General features: G+C 43.3%; 1 protein-coding gene across 1 annotated transcript; it reads left to right on the top strand.

The window, feature by feature from the left end:
- Positions 1 to 647: 647 nt before the first annotated feature.
- PPP1R2C (PPP1R2 family member C) lies at positions 648 to 1,482 on the top strand. The gene has a single exon (XM_019019087.3). It carries the CDS (start codon positions 769 to 771, stop codon positions 1,375 to 1,377), a length of 609 nt encoding a protein of 202 aa, XP_018874632.2. The 5' UTR covers positions 648 to 768; the 3' UTR covers positions 1,378 to 1,482.
- The last annotated feature ends 14,731 nt before the right edge of the window (positions 1,483 to 16,213 follow it).

Genomic DNA, 16,213 nt, shown 5'->3' with positions numbered 1-16,213 from the left:
GAAGAGATCAAATAAGCCTCTTGAAATATTTAGGTCACATCCGAGGGCTGGATTGGAGAATGAGCAACATGAAGGGACTGAGGAGGACACGCAGATTCCCAGCTGATATAATTAGCTCTATGTTGGGGTCATTCACCAAGACAGGGAGAAGAGAGGAGGACCAAGGTATGCGTGGTGGAGGGAGAGTGTGGATGGGCACAGGAGGGAGGAGCAGAAGGTCATCACCTTCTAGCTGAGGCCTCTCATCTTTCCAACCAAAGTCGTGGCTTTCAAAGTTTTGACAGTGACCCACAATGAGAAATATTTTACATAGCTTTCCTGTGGGCAGACAGGGTGTATAGAAGTTTCTAAAACAATGCTTCCCCTTTCCATGTACAACCAAAGGGTATTTCCTACCTTATTTTCCGTTAAAAGAGAAAAAAAATGACGTTAGCATGGGCCACGAGGCGGTAACGTCAGCGGTAAAGCCAGCGGCAACGGCAAAAGCAAAGGTAGCTGTAACGGTAGCGGTGACGTCAGCGGTAGCGGCAACGGTGACGGCAATGGTAGCGGCAACCATAGCGGTAACCATAGCAACTACGGCAGCGGTGGCGGAGGCGGCGACCATCGTGACGTCATACGCAGCGCCCTTTGTGACACCAGGGCCCTGGTGCTTTAACCAGGGCGTTGGGACCTGTTGCCCAGACAGACCGCCCTGCAGTTTCAGACTGGAGGGCGGTGTACAGCTACTCAGCGGCCCAACTCCCTCGCAGCCCTTCTCTCCGCAAAATGTCAGCCTCCACCTCCTCGCACCGGCCCATCAAGGGGATCCTGAAAAACAAAAGCTCGTCGGATTCCTCGGTGGCGACTTCCGGTCAGCAGTCTGGAGGGACTATTCAAGATGCGAAGAGAAAGAAATCCCAAAAGTGGGACGAATCAAGCATCCTTGCGGCACACCGCGCAACGTACAGAGATTACGATTTAATGAAGGCAAATGAGCCCGGCAATTCCTACATGAGTGTGCAAGATAATGGGGAAGATTCAGTACGCGATGTCGAAGGAGAAGATTCAGTGCGTGGTGTCGAAGGAAAGGAAGCCACCGATGCTTCGGACCACAGCTGTGAGGTGGAGGAGCAAGAGATCAGCGAGGCCTACATGAGAAAAATCCTCCTCCACAAACAGGAGAAAAAGCGGCAGTTCGAAATGAGAAGAAGGCTTCACTACAACGAAGAATTGAACATCAAATTAGCTAGACAATTAATGTGGAAAGACCTACAAAGTGAAGACGATGAAAACGAAGAAACACCACAAGCCACGAACGAAGAAAAGACTGCTGCGGAAGAATCAGAGGAAGCTCCTCTGACCGGTGGACTGCAAACCCAGTCATGCGACCCTTAGAAGATGCCTGCTTCACCCTTGCAATTGTTTGTGAATATGCGACGCTTAGAAGATATCTGCTTCACCCTTGCAATTGTTTGTGAAATACAAACCTTGTTACTGTAATACACTGCTTCTTGTTTTCTGTAGCGCATGCGTCGAGTACTAAATTACTTAGTTAAATTGTAATGCAGAATTAAATGGTAATCTTAGAGAGTCATAGATTAAGTGGGAAATGTCTGCTTGATGTTATTGTAATTATTTAACACAAATACAGATCCTGATATTGCTTTTAATTTTATAAAGCCATATTCCTTTTATAAAACCATGGGTTAATGTATATATTCTATAGCTTTTTAATATGTTAAAGACTTGAAAGGGGACTAATTTATATTCACTTCTAGTTATACTAACTTTTGCAGAAAAGGTTTTGTTAAAAATGCAAAACATAATTGTTAAAGTAGATTATCTAGGCTGATAAATATTCAGGCTGAAAAACACATTAGGGTGATTTGCTGTTTAATTTAGAGGGAATATATTATAAGAGTTCTTGTTGAATTTTCTTGTAGTAACTTCACAGTTTCTCTTAATTTTCTTTGTGTTTACAAGGAAATGACTGAACTTTTTCTCATCAAAAATAGCCATTTTTCATGCATTATCAGGTTAAAATTGCACCAGTGGCTGTTTTGTTTTTTGTACAGAGTGTGGGCAGATTTGGTATCAATAGTTTTTTCAAATTCTAAAGTAGTTAGTAGACCCTTTTCGTACCTACCTCAACCTCTGTCCTTTGTTCCTCAGTCCTCCCAGCCCATGCACATCAATCCCTTAACTTTATGGAATATCATAGATAGTCAAGACATTAGAAACCCTTTCTTCTCTCAGATATTCTATGTGTTGCAACAGTGTCATTTCCATTTTGAGTATGATGGTCTCTTCAGCCTTCCAACATGTGGGGTTACATAACTATTTGAATGCAAAGAAGTGGTTTCCAGATGCCTGCGGAGTGAACAGCTGCCTGCAGATGCGTTCTTCTTTCTTTCAAGTTCCTTCTGTCTGAAGGTGAAGACAGAAAGCTCAGCCCTCGTGACCTGTTCTTGCTCAGAAGAGAAGGAAACCCAGCTCACATTTGGCTACAGTTAGGGGAGGAATGGGGTTGCAGAAGTGATAAGGAAAAATAATAGATGACTCACAAGTGGGGAGATAAGCAGATGAAAACATTGGAGGGAATAACACATGGTTCTACATGAGGGAGGGAGGTGTGTCTAAAGAATCATTTTCCACAAGATGATACACTATTGTTTACCTAACACAATACCACACTTAGGTTATTAGGGAGAAATGTGGGCAAGGAGATGAGGGATGAAGCCTCCAAAACCCAAATTTGGGGAGGAATACATCCAAGAATTTTTAATAAGAAACTTGATCAAATTAGCACTATCATTTTATAATTGAAAAATTCAGCCCATAAGAGACAGATGCAACATTCAATACACATTCAAGGGGAAGCAGAAGAGACTGAGCTCTCAGCCAGTCCACACTGGGTGGGCTTTAGCAGCCAAAGCTGCATGTGCAGAGGCCTTTGGAGGAATTAAGAATGCAGATTGCAAAAAGTCTGGGGAAAACTGAAAATTGTGGGTGGGTGTGTGTCTGTGTTTGTGTGTCTCTGTGTGGGCACTGGGGAAAGCTGCCTTGAGCATTCTTCTCTACCAGTATAAACACAGTTCTCTAAGACAAGGTTATACATTATTAGCTCCTGAAAAAGATAAAAAATTGTTTTTATCATTGTGTAGGCAGAGCATTTTTGCATCACTGAACCTGCTTATCCACGCTGGGTACAAAATATCTTATTCTTTCACAAAGCCTTCTTTTTCTTCATCTTTTTTTCCTGTTTTAAAGCAGACTCTTTGAAAGGTGCATATGAACCCGGTTTCCATAGCAATTGCAAGCATCAGTGATAACCCAGAGCTTCTAAGTTATAATATACAGGCTACCCTATTAATGAGTTTCAAACTGCATTTCCATGAGACAACGGCTCAGCCACTGATAGATAAGGTCAGACGCCATCTTCAAACTTTAAATTAAATCAGGATAGCTCAAAATGCAACAGAGGGAGGAGTATCCTTTTGGGAAAGTGTGCTGTTAAAAATATGTTCTTTGTGAAGGCAAAACAGTTGCTTTTGTGGTTTGTAAAGCCCAGATGAAAAAAATACAAAAACACATACAGCTTCTTCTGGGTTACTAATGGCATGTTGTCATTTTCTCATGCTATTTGTGAGCGAGTTTTTATCATGGTAGCTCAGGCTCTAAGAAAGCACACAATCCTTTGCTTTAGGAAGAACAGACATAATGGTTTATTTTTGCCAGATCTCACATAACATCATGTTATAATTTATTAAATTATTTATTTATACACTAGGTGCCAAGGCTCTGTGCCTGCCTTCAAGGAGATACCAGTTTATGGATGGGAGAGCTCAGCCATGTCACCAGGTCATTTCTATACTGTGCAAGAGTGCTTTACAGAGGTCCTCGAGGGACATCACCTAAGGTCTTGAAAGGCCTTCACTTGGAGTTGATATCGAGGATAAGACCTAGAGGAGACATGAAATTTAACCAAGTGACGAGAGGTAGACCCATAGAAGTTAGCATTCCAGATGTAGGTAAGGAGATGTAGTTCCTTTGGGGAGCTGCAAGGTATTCTGTATGGGAGAATGCATAGGACTAAAGAGGAAAGAAAGGCTATGAAAGGATTCACATGCCACACAAAGGCAATGGGAGCCACCAACATTTTTAAACAGAATAGTGACATAATCAAACTCATGTTTTTGAAAGACCACTATTGCTGCAGAGTAGGGCCTGAAACTGAACAGCATAGAGGGACAAAGAGGGAGAGAGGAGCACAGATGTGTGACATGGGTTACAGGAAGCTTATGGCTATAATATTCAAGTGCTGAACCTCTTATCTTGCACTCACAGCAGAGTCACACCCTGCTCTACATCAGTGCCATGCAGCGTGGCCCCCAGACTGGCTGCATAAGCATCACCCAGACGCTGGTTAAAAGTCCTAATTCTCAGACTCCATCCCAGACCTACTGATTCAGCAACTCTAGGGCTAAGGCCTAGCGTTCTGTGCTTTAACAACCTTTCCAGGGGATTTTTCTGGATGTTCAAGTTTTTTTTTTTTTTTTCCTTACAAACAGAGTCTCACTTTGTCACCCAGGCTGGAGTGCAATGGTGCCATCTCGGCTCACTGCAACCTCCGTCTCCCAGGTTCAAACAATTCTCCTGCCTCAGCCCCCGGAGTGGCTGGGATTACAGGCATGTGGCATCATGCCTGGCTAATTTTTGTATTTTTAGTAGAGACGGGGTGTCACCATGTTGACCAGGCTGGTCTCGAACTTCTGACCTCAGGTGATCCACCCGCCTCAGCCTCCCAAAGTACTGGGATTACAGGCGTGAGCCACCACACACCTGGCCAGCGTTCAAGTTTGAGAACCACTGCTTTACAATATAACTTTTTAATTAGCTGAGCTCAACTCTGTGGGACAGATCTCACTACTCATGTGTGTGCATGTGTGTGTGTGTGTGTGTGTGTGTGTGTGAGATGTGTATACAATTTTGCAAAAATACATTACATTGAATGTCAGAACTGCACAAAGATTTGTTGAGAAACTTTCACAGGTATGCTGCCAGATGGAAATCACAGCTATACTCAGTCTGTTCCCATCCCGCCAATGCAACCCTTTCTGTAGTCCCTCCTCCACACCTTGCTATACACTGTGCTCCTCACAGCACTGGTATAGTTGGCATTCCCACTGCCACCCACAAAGTCCTGGGACTTTTCCATATCTTCAGCTTTCTTTGGGCTATTCCTTTTATCCAAAATATATGTCTTCCTATTTTTACTGCATGTCTTAATCAGTCTTCCACATTCAGTATAATTCATCCCGCAAACTTCTAAGTCAGAATAGTGGGTGTCTGCCTTGGGGGAGGCAGAAAAGTACAGTAAATGACAGTGAAGGATTTGAAGTTAAAAAGATCTGGATTTGAACTCAAGCTCTGCCATATATTAGCTGAGTCACTTGAGGCAAAGCATTTCACCTCTTTAAGCCTGTTACCTTACAATCAAATGAGGATAATAATAACAATACCTTCCATTTCTGGTTGTTGAAATGATTAAATAAAAAAGTGCTAGTAAAACACATGGCTTTTGGTAAGTATTCAGTAAGTGATAGCTATTATTATTATTCTCATCTGCACACATTTTCTCTACATCTGTTAAACCAATCATTTCTCTGACATTTCTGAATCTATCTCTCTTTTCCCACTGGACTGAGGGCCTCTTGGAGATAGGAGCTGTGCCCATGTGTCTGACATCTCTAAGCACAGTGTCTGTACTCAACAGATGTTGTAGAACGGAACTGAGAAGTTGCACTTGAGCAGTTTTTCCTCCTGTCAAATTGTGTTCTATAATTCGTCTATAATTTACCTATTCAAATAGAGCTTGTTCCCTGAGGCTCCTCAAGTTTTAGCTCCATGAGCTGCGAGGGGCACAGGTGAAGACAAAGTGAAAAGATAACAGTCTCAAAGGGCAAGACTTGAGTGGCAGCTGCTTCAAATAACCTTCTCTTTGAGGATGTCCTTGGTGTTTTCATCATCACTAAGTCTGCAAAGTAGGAGATGAAATGGGAGGACAGCAGGCAGGATTTAGATGGAAAGCCAATCTCCATTTTAATTTTAAAATGCGTTGAAACTTCTAGGGCATAGCCAGGTTTATAAAAGAAAGGAATTAATTTTGTCTTGTGAATCTAGACCACAGGTAAGAACCACATTCAGTTATTTATAGTAACACATGACACTTTTATATTTGCAGAGTGTTTTTGATTCTTTTTTCCTTCTGAACTCCCTTTATTAATTACTATTGACTTTAATAGCAACATAAAACTTTTAGAGCTAGAAAAGGCCTTAAAGACCCTTTAGTCCAACTGCTTCCCATTATAGGCAAGGTTTTCTGTCTCATTAGCAGCAGAGATGAAATTATCACCCAGGGCTTATAAAGCCAAGGGGAGACTAAGTTTCTATATAGCAACAAGATCTCTCTCTTTATGTACAGGGAACCTAGATTGAAAACAGATTGAAGCATGTTTTCGAGTTGGTCTGGGGGCTGCTCTTGTATTTAGAACTCAGAAAAGCCTTCCAGAAGAGTATGACGTTTCTTAGAAAGCCTGGCCTCAGACCAGCACCCAACACATCTGCTGGCTGATACTTTATCTTTTCAAGATGCCTAGAGTACACCTTGCTCCCCTGGTAACACCTGAGTGTAAGATGGTGTAAGAGAATACCAAAGATCAGTGATGTACCTGGGATAGCCCACCACCCCTGAATTCCTCATCTTCTCTGAGTCACAGAAGAGAAGGCACTCATGGTCCCCTCACTGTCTCTGTCTCCTCAGCTTCCTCATTAGTGAGATGCCAAACTACCTATTCATAGGGTTGGAGTGAGGATTTTATGAAGTCACACATGGAGAGGGCTTAGAACAACACCAGGCACATGGTGAACACCCATTCAATATTAGCTATATTTAACATTCTTCTTGTTAGCACTATCTTGGAGCTCTGTATGGGGCAGTAACATCTATCAAAGCCAGATAGTTTTCTGCTTTTAAACCTAATATTAAACAAGGACAAATTCTACCTCTCACACATAAGCAGGATGCACGACAGGGAGTAGTATGGCAGGCCAGGTCTCACTAGCCCAGGCCTCCATAACAACTGTTTCAGCACTGACTGAGTGGTGATGTTAAATATTAAAAGCTGAGAGAGCCAGTGCCCTTATTCAAAGGCTGGAAGGTAACAAAAGCACACCAAGAGTTTTGCCCAGGCCTTTTCTGGACCTTGAAGAATGACAAGATAACAAAGGAATTCTTAACAGGACCTGTTTAGGATTAAGCAAAATTTTATTGGGGATCTGAAGAAACTCCCCAGACCTCCACAAAAAAGTTTTATTGGTGGTCTAAAGGAACTCCTCAAAGCTCCATGATTTAGCAGGAGACAAGATAAGGGTAATCACCCTGGCACCTGGACCCATCTAGATTAAGTAAATTTACTGAGGCTCCAGAGGCAGGTCTTCAAAACTCAGACCTTAGTTATAGATTAGAAGGAGTTAATCACTTATGTCTTTAGATGAATGCACACCTACACATAGACATATAGCTTAGAAGGTGTATAAGCTCTAGAAAACTTTGTAATTTTGAGTTGGTCTGGTGATATTTTCCCAGCCTTCTCCATGTACCTAGTTACAGAAATAAACTCTCTTCTTTCCCAGTTCACCTGCATCTCGTTATTGGGCTGTGAGAGTAAGCAACCCCATCCTCGTTTTGGTCTGGGAACAGTAGTACATTCTTCAAATCTCAGGCCAGGCTTTATGTCTGAACTGAGATTTGGCTGCTCCAAAATTAGACCTTGTAGTGAATGCAGTGATCCACCACCTAGATGCTGTAAGAGTTAAAAAAAGAGGAAAGAAACATGAAGAGTGGCTCAACAGTCAAAGACAGATTTATTTCTCCAAAATAAACCTGAGAGGGGCTTCTGACTGATTTCGGTCAGGAGCATTCTCTCTTACAGACTAAGAGTCTATATTGGTGTTAGGGTGAGAGGGCTTATCACAAGCTTGGAATGTTTCTGTGTGGGGAGACTTTTATGGTGGGGTTGGAATATCTTTGGGTGGAGGGGAGGTTATCTTGAGGCTGACATCTTTCCAGCTGGAGAGGAAGTTATCTCAGGGCTGGCATGTCTCTGGTCAGGGAGGGGTCTGGAATGTTACTGGTCAGAGATGTTATTTGTGGTTTATGGTCATGCTGACCTTAGCCATTAGGCTGATGCCCTTTGGATTTCGGCAGTTTTTGATCAAGGTGAAACTTAAAATGACAGTACTTGTCCAAGATGGCGATGCTCCTGCTCTGTCAATCCAGACCCTGTAGTTATAAAAAAGATGACGGGGAGCGTGTTCTTTCTGGCTCCTCCCTGCTGATGGGGGGATGGAGCATTTTCAGGTCTTGGATTGATTGCAGGAGTAACACCATTTGTAGATGTTTTGGGGTAGTTGTCTGTGAAATGGCCATGATCCTGTCAGTTAAAAATCTTTGAAAAAGACTAATTAGGCAGGGTAAGAACATTAGTCCTAGGCTTATTATTAGGAGAGGTCCCAGGAATGGGATGACACATGCTGTGATTTTGTTTCCAAACCAAGAATCTATTTGGTTGTTTTGGTATTTCCTTAGCTTTTCGGCCCTTTCTTTAAGTTTTTTTTAACAGTGTCTCTTACTAGGCCCATTTGGTTGAGATAGAAACAACATTCCTCCCCTAATGAGAGGCAGAGGCCCCCGTTTTAGCTGCTATAAGATCTAGTCCCCATCTGTTTTGGAGGACTACACCAGCCAAGGAGTCTAGTTGGTCTTGGACTCTTATAAAGCTTTGGGCTATATCTTCTAATGAGTCCTGTAGTTCTGTTGAAAGAGTCTTAAAGTATGTTATGGAGGTGGCTAATCTGCTTGCTGCCAATCCAAGTCCAGAGGTTATACCCAAGGTGGCCATTAAAGGAATGACGTAGATGGCCCTTCTTTTCCTAACATATTGGACGGATGGGATGGGCAAAGGTTGATCAGGAAGAACTAGTCCCATGGAAGGAGATAGATAAACTAGGGTACAGGTTCTGGTCCAGTTAGTGGGGAGACAAAGATATGTGTTGGTGCCACACAAAAAAGAACAGGCCTTTGTCATAAATACAGGCAGCAATATGGAAAGAGAATAAGTGAATTAAAAATGGGTGTTTTTTTTCTTTCTTGTGGTTCATTACTCCAGATGGACAAGGAGGAGGCCAGGGAGACACCTACTATAGTAGAGATATAAGAAGAGTTATTTTTTACACATTTAATGTGATTGGACATTGCACCATTGATATTGAGCCATGGAAAAAGTGGGCCCCAGAGACAGCACTTTAGGCCGGAGGTATTGGTTAAAGGAGAGGCCGTAAAACAAGCCAGATGTAGAAATGCTTTGTTTGCTTCAGGTGATACTTGGTAGTCAACTCGGTTAGTTTGATGGTCAGAGAGGTGTATAATAATGATAGTGCAGTTGCATTGGCTAGGTGTTAAGAATCCTACAGGGAGATTTCCCTCAGAGGCTGAAAAGCAAAGTGAGGCTTGTTGTAAAAGGAGGGTATGTTTAGTTATAGGCCCTTTAACAGGAGGGTCTTGGGGCTTAAGGCATTGTAGCGGGTTGTAATAGGTTTGAAATAATTTGTTAGCTTGATTGGCCCTGGAAGTAGGATAATCGCCAACCAGTGTGTCAGCTCTTTCAAAAAAGGAAGCTCCTTTTTGGAGTTTATAAATTAGGGTTATGCTCCCTGTTAAAAGGTCATGAAGGGGTGCAGGAAGGGCTGAGTAAGCTGAGGAAGACAGCTATAAGCACATCCAGCATTCTGGAGCAAAGGAAGAGTTAGCTTGCAGCAAGAGGGACTGTGTAAGGTTTATAGAGTGTTCAAGCTTGAGAGCAGTGAGGAGTGGTTGTATTGGTGAGGTTGACGTACTTAGGGAATTTATACTGAAAAAAAAAAAAAAACAAGCAAAAAGAGAAAAGGGTTACCTAGATAGGAGAAAAGTCCTGGAAATTTCCTTCAAGCCATATGGCCTCAAGCCATAGGTCCCATAGAGTAATAAGGAGCTGATCAGGATATATAATGGGAGTTTCATAAGGTTACCACTGAAGGTCTATAACAAGGTTGGTTAGGAAGTGATGAAAGTTTGGGGGAAAAAGAGACATAAGCAGTTTATGTGAATTTCTTTTCCTTTTCCTCTGGGATTCAGGTGAGGTGAAGGGAAATGGGTCCTGAGGAGACACAAGAGAAGGCTGAAGGGGTTTTAGGTTTGGTTGTTTGGGTATGTAGTGAAGGAAAGTCAGTTTTCTTGAGAGAAGTATAATGAATCCAGTTAGGGAGTCCCTGCAGTTTTGCTGCTGTGGGTTTGGTAAGGATGATCTAGTAAGGTCCCTTCTATTTAGGTGTGAGGGGAGTATTAGGGGTAGGGCTGGGATCTTTTACCAGGACCCAATCTCCTGGCTGTAGTAAGGGATTAGAGGAGTTGGCTACGGGTTGTGGCAGGTATTTGTCAGCATATTCCCAAATGAAATGGCAGCTAGTATGTAGAAGAAGGCAAACGAGAGGAGTTGGTAGAGGTGGTGCTTGAATGTGAGGTGGAACAAAGGGGGCAAGTGGTCTCCCGTACATGAGTTCAAAGGGGCTGAGCATTAAGGGTTTACATGCGAGTGCCCGAATTTTTAGGAGAGCCAAAGGTAAAAGTGTAACCCAGTCTTTATGTGTTTGGAGTGAATACCTGGTGAGGTGTTTTTTGAATGTCATTCATTTTTCAACCCTTCCTGAAAATTGAGGTCGATAAGGGATGTTTAACTTCCAGGTGATTTGTAGAGCTTGTGCAAGTGTTTGAGTAATTTGAGAGCTGAATGCAGGACCACTGTCAGATTGAAAAGAAAGAGGCACCCCGAACCTGGGTATGATTTCTGTTATTAATTTGGAGGTGACAGTAGAAGCCCATTTGTTGGTTGTGGGAAAAGCCTCGATGCATCCCAAAAAGGTATCAACCAGAGCTATAAGAAATTGAACCTTTTTAACTGGGGGTATATGGGTAAAATCAATTTGCTAATCCTGTCCTGGAAGGTGTCCCCTGGCTTGATGGTTTGGGTAAGAAGGGGGTCTAGTGTTGGAGTGGGGTGAAGCTTTTTGGCAAACAGAACATTGATGGGAAATGGCTTTTAGCTGTTCCTTTATATCTGGGGTTATGTGTATATGGGAACTTAAGAAATGCTGTAGAGGGGAATGGCTGGTGTGGAAGAGGTTGTGAATGCCCCGTAAAAGAGTTGTTTTTTTCAGGGTCAGGTAGGACTAATTTGTTTTGTATGAACTAGTATTGGGGTTTGAATTGTGCCCTTCCTGTTACTAGTTGTTGTATTTGGTGTTCTGGATAAAAGGAGGGGATATGTTGCATGAGGGGAAATAGATATTGAGGGATTGGATGATTGGTTGAGGTTTGTTTTACCCAATAGTCAGCCTCACGGTTTCATAAAGAAATGTGGCTTTCATCTGATTGATGTCCTTTGCAATGGATAACTGCAACCTTTCCTGGAAGTAAAGCTGCCTTTAGTAAATGATGGACTAGTTTTCCATTAATTATAGGAGTTCCCTTAGCCATGAGATAGCCCTGCTCACTCCAAATTTGGGCATTGTAATGGATGACGTTATAGGCATATTTAGAATAGGTGTACATATTAACTTACATTTTTTTTGTTTTTTTGTTTTTTTGCTAGGGTTTGTGCTCTTATTAGGGCAACTAATTCTGCTTCTTGAGAGGATGTGCCCAAAGGCAAGGGGGCAGCCTCTATGACTCTTGTAGGTGGGAGAAAGTGGGTATCATCATGATATCCCTCAGTGATAGCATATCCTGCTTGGAGGGGATGGTTTTTTGATGTGCTGCCATCTATAAATGAATCTGGGGCTCCCTTTATGTGAGTGGAAGTAAGGTGGTGAAACATGGTGAGAGAACTTTCAATTAAATCAGAGCATGAGTGTTGATTGGGGTCCAAAATTGGTGTTGAAGGCAAAACAGTGGTGGGATTATGGGGGAGCATCTATGAAGAGAGATAGAGGGTTGGAGGAGAATTGAATGTAAGGCTTTCAAGCAAGAGGATGAGATGGAGGTGAGCACCTTATGGCTGAGCATATCTTGCAGACTGTGAGAAGAAAATACCTGAAGGGGTACATAGAACGTGAGTTTTTGTGCCTCAGGGATAATCAGAGAAGCTGTGGCCAAAATTTTTAAGCAAAGGGAGCCAGCCTTTGTAAATGGGGTCTAGTTGTCTTGAAAAATATGCCACTGGTTGGAGGGAATCTCCCATGGGTTGGGCTAATAGTCCAAGGGCCTGATTATGAGAACTATGTAAATATAGATGAAAGGGTTTCAGGGGGTTTGGAAGGCCTAAAGCTGGGGCTTGTAATAAGGAATGTTTTAAGTGAGAGAAAGCATGATAAAGGTCTGGAGTGGGAGTGAGTGGTTGGTCAAGATTTCCTTTTGTGTGTTCATAAAGGGGTTTAGCAATAATGGCAAAATTTGCTATCCATAATTGGAAACATCCCACTAATCCAAGGAAAGAAAGTAAGTCCCTTTTTGTTTTAGGACAAGGGATTTGTTGAACGCCTTGCTTTCACGCTGGCAGAATTTCTCGAGTATTTGGAGTTATGATTAATCCTAGGTATGAGACTTTTGGAGAGGTTAATTGGGCCTTCCTTTTGGACACTCAGTGCCTGCATTCAGCCACAAAATTTAAAAGCCTGGTGGTGTGTTGAATAAATGCTCTAGAGAGGGGCTGCAAAGAAGTAAATCATCCTCGTGCTGAAGCAAGGTGCTAGATCATAGAGGTAGTTAGGAAAGGTCCAACTGAAGTGCCTGACTGAAATAGTGAGGGCCATCTCTAAACCCCTGGTGGAGGATAGTCCAGATGAATTGTTGGGATTAGCCTGTGTCAGAGTCGGTCCAAGTGAAAGCAAAAAGTTTTTGACAGGAGGAATGTAGAGGAATAGTAAAAAAGGCATCCTTGAAGTCCAATACTGAGAAATAGTGTTGGGAGGAATTCTCGATAGGAGGGTGTAGGGGTTTGGGACAACAGGATAAACAGGAACAATAACAGAGTTGATTTATTGCAAATCCTGAACCAGTCTATAGAAGCCATCCGGTTTTTTGATTGGGAGAATAGGAGTATTGTGGGGAGAATGAGTGAGGATTAAAATATTGGGAGCCAAAAGTCAGGAGATGATGGGTTTGAGTTCCCGTAATCCATTAGGGTTGAGGGGATATTGTGGGACTACTATATAGCACTTAGGATCCTTCAGTGAAATTTGAATTGGAGAATGGTGGGTAGTTATTACGGGGGAGTCAGTGTTCCATACTGTGGGATTTACCTGGTTGAGGAATTTGGGTTTTATGTCTATTTGATGTGGAGTGTCTGAGGAAGGGTTTTGTTCTTGACATAATAATAACTAAGTGTGGCTTTGTGGCTTTGGTGAAGGGCCCATAAATGAATGACTCCCCCTAGTTTGTGTAGGATGTCCATTCCTAGCAAAGGAGTGGGACAATGAGGAATGACCAAAAAAGAGTGAGTGAGGGTGACTCCCTGAAATGAGCAGTATAGAGGTGGCATTTTGTATGGGGTTTCTTGTATGCCCTTCATGCCAACAACAGAAATGGATGAATGTTCTATTGGGCCTTGATATTCAGTTAATACTGATAGACTCGCCCCAGTATCCTGGAGAAACGAAATAATCTTACTGGATACCGTCCCAATCACCCTGGGTTCCGTGAACTCACTGTACATGGGAGTGGAGGATCCTGGGCACCCTCGGTCTTCTGTTGTCAGAGCCAGCAGTGAAGAGATTTCCTCCTGTGATGGTTGGGGGGCCTCATTATGAGCCGCACTTGAATGGGGAGGATGTACCTGTTGGGGGCAGTCCATTTTCCAGTGTCTCCAAAGACCACAAGTTGGGTACACTTTGGTGGGGCACTGGGGGTTAGGACAAGCCTTTGCCCAGTGTCCAGGGTTGCCATGTCAGAAACAGACTCCCAGAGAGGTGAGGGAGTTTCCCTTTGGGGTATTGGGAGACTTCTATGTAACTGACTTTTGGACAGCAGAGGTGAGCATCTGGTGTTTTAAATGGAGATGTCTGTCTTTTTAAAATTTTTTGTTCCTCATCTCTGCTATTAAAGACATGGAAGGCTGCATTTAGGAGGTCCTGCTGAGATATTTGCGGACCCTCCTCTAAGTTTTTTAATTATTTTCCGGATATCTGGGGAGGATTGGGAAATAAACTGGAGGTAGAGAAAAGTTTGCCCTTCTCTAGATTCTGGGTCCAGATTGGTATATTTTAGCATAGCTTCAGTGAGGCGTGATAAGAAAAGGGCAGGATTCTCCTGGGGCTCCTGTGTAATTTCTCTAAGTTTCTCATAATTAACTGCCTTATGGGCATTTTTGCCCGTGCCTGTGAGGAGACAGGTAATCATGTGGTCCCTTTGCCTGATGCCATTGACTCCATGTTGATAAGTCCAATCTGGATCTCTACAGGGGACTGCATCACTGGCCACTGGATTTTGTATAGGGGCTTAGTTATGGAGTTCACCTGCGTGGGTTTCAGATGAAAGCTCGATGTGCTCTTTTTCATCAGGACTGAGAGTGGAGGTTAGAAATATGTAAATTATATAAATATCATGACAAGTTAAATTAAAAGATTGGGTTACATGCAGAAATTCCCTGAGATAGTGAGAAGGATTTTCAGAGAAAGATCCTAGATGCTGTTCGATCTGCAACAAATCAGGCATGGAGAAAGGGATATAAACATGAGCAATACTTTCAACCCCAACCACTTCCCAGAGAGGGGGAGTGGCCGAGGAGGTTTGATTGGTAGCTGTTGAATGGATAACAGGTGGAGAATGAAGAGGAGCAGGGTTTGGGGCTAAAGGCTTGGGGGCAGGAGGGGCCACAGCAGCAGAAGGTTCAGACAGGCAAGGAGCGGATGCAGGGGGATGAGAATACAGAGGGGGTTCATCTGCCAGGTCAAAAGGGGTTTTGAAGGAAGGGGTTTTGAGGGAAGGGGTTTTGGAGGAAGGGGTTTCAGAGGAAGGAGAGACACAGAAAGGGTTTGCATTAAGAAGAAGGATTTCATGAGGGATGCAAGCTTGACATAGGGAGAGTCAGGATCTAAGGTAGAAGAAAGCCTGAATATAGAGAACCTCTTGCCATTTGCCATTCCTGGTTATAAAGTTATCAAGGTCCCTGAGGATTTGAAAGTCAAAGGTATCATTTTCAGGCCACTGGTTGTCATTATCTAATTTGTATTGGGGCCAGGCTGTGTTGCAATAAAGGACTAAATGCTTTGGCTTTATGCTTCCCTATAAGCCAAGTTTGGCAAGGTTGAGAAGGAGACAGCCCAGTGGAGAGGACGTAGGAATGTGGGATTGTTTGGCACCCATGTGGACTGGTGAGAAGAAACTGAGGGTGTCTGTTTTTGTTCTAGGCATCCCCAGACAAAAGGCAGAGACCCAGAGTCCTCTTTCTAAAGAGGATGGTCAAGCTGAGAAGAAACTGTGTATCCCCAAGATTTCTTGTAGCTTAGTCCCACTGGTCCTCCGAGGACCAGGACTGCAGACCTGACTTTCCTGGGTACTGTGAGAAAGCCAGTGGAGGGCACATCTTACCAGTTGTCTGGATTAGTGTCTGATGTTGGATGTCCTTGTTGGAACTGGCAAATGGCCTCTTAGACTGGAGCTGCATGAGGGATTGAGAGAGAGAGAGAGAGAAGGGAGGATGAGGGAGGAGGAGGAAAGAAAGTGAAATACCCATTGCAGGTGGTCAGAGGTGGATTCCCGAGACCTGAGGGTTTTGAGGACCCACTGGGGAGTAGCCCCGGCCAGAGCCTCGCAGTCCCCTTCAGGTTAGTTTTCTTCCTCATGCAAATTGCTTGAAAAATGAAGTGAGAGACAAGATGGGGTGGATGGCCTGAGACTCTCAGGATCCAGTGAGATGAGCTACCATGGTCCACTGCTTCCTGGGTTGCAAGAGAGCCTCTACCGCCAGCACCCATCCCAGGTTTTGGCACCAAATGTAAGAGTTAAAGAAAGAGGAACATAACATGAAAAATGGCTCAACAGTCAAAGACAGGTTCATTTTGGAGAAATACACCTGAGAGGGGCTTCTGGCCAACTTCAGTCAGGAGCATTCTCTCTTACAGACTAAGAGTATATAAT

Source organism: Gorilla gorilla, chromosome X (assembly GCF_029281585.2).
Source record: "Gorilla gorilla gorilla isolate KB3781 chromosome X, NHGRI_mGorGor1-v2.1_pri, whole genome shotgun sequence".
In the NCBI taxonomy this organism is placed as follows: domain Eukaryota; kingdom Metazoa; phylum Chordata; class Mammalia; order Primates; family Hominidae; genus Gorilla; species Gorilla gorilla.
The sequence above is the reverse complement of the archived record's forward strand: the minus strand, read 5'-3'. Positions and strand labels throughout refer to the sequence as shown.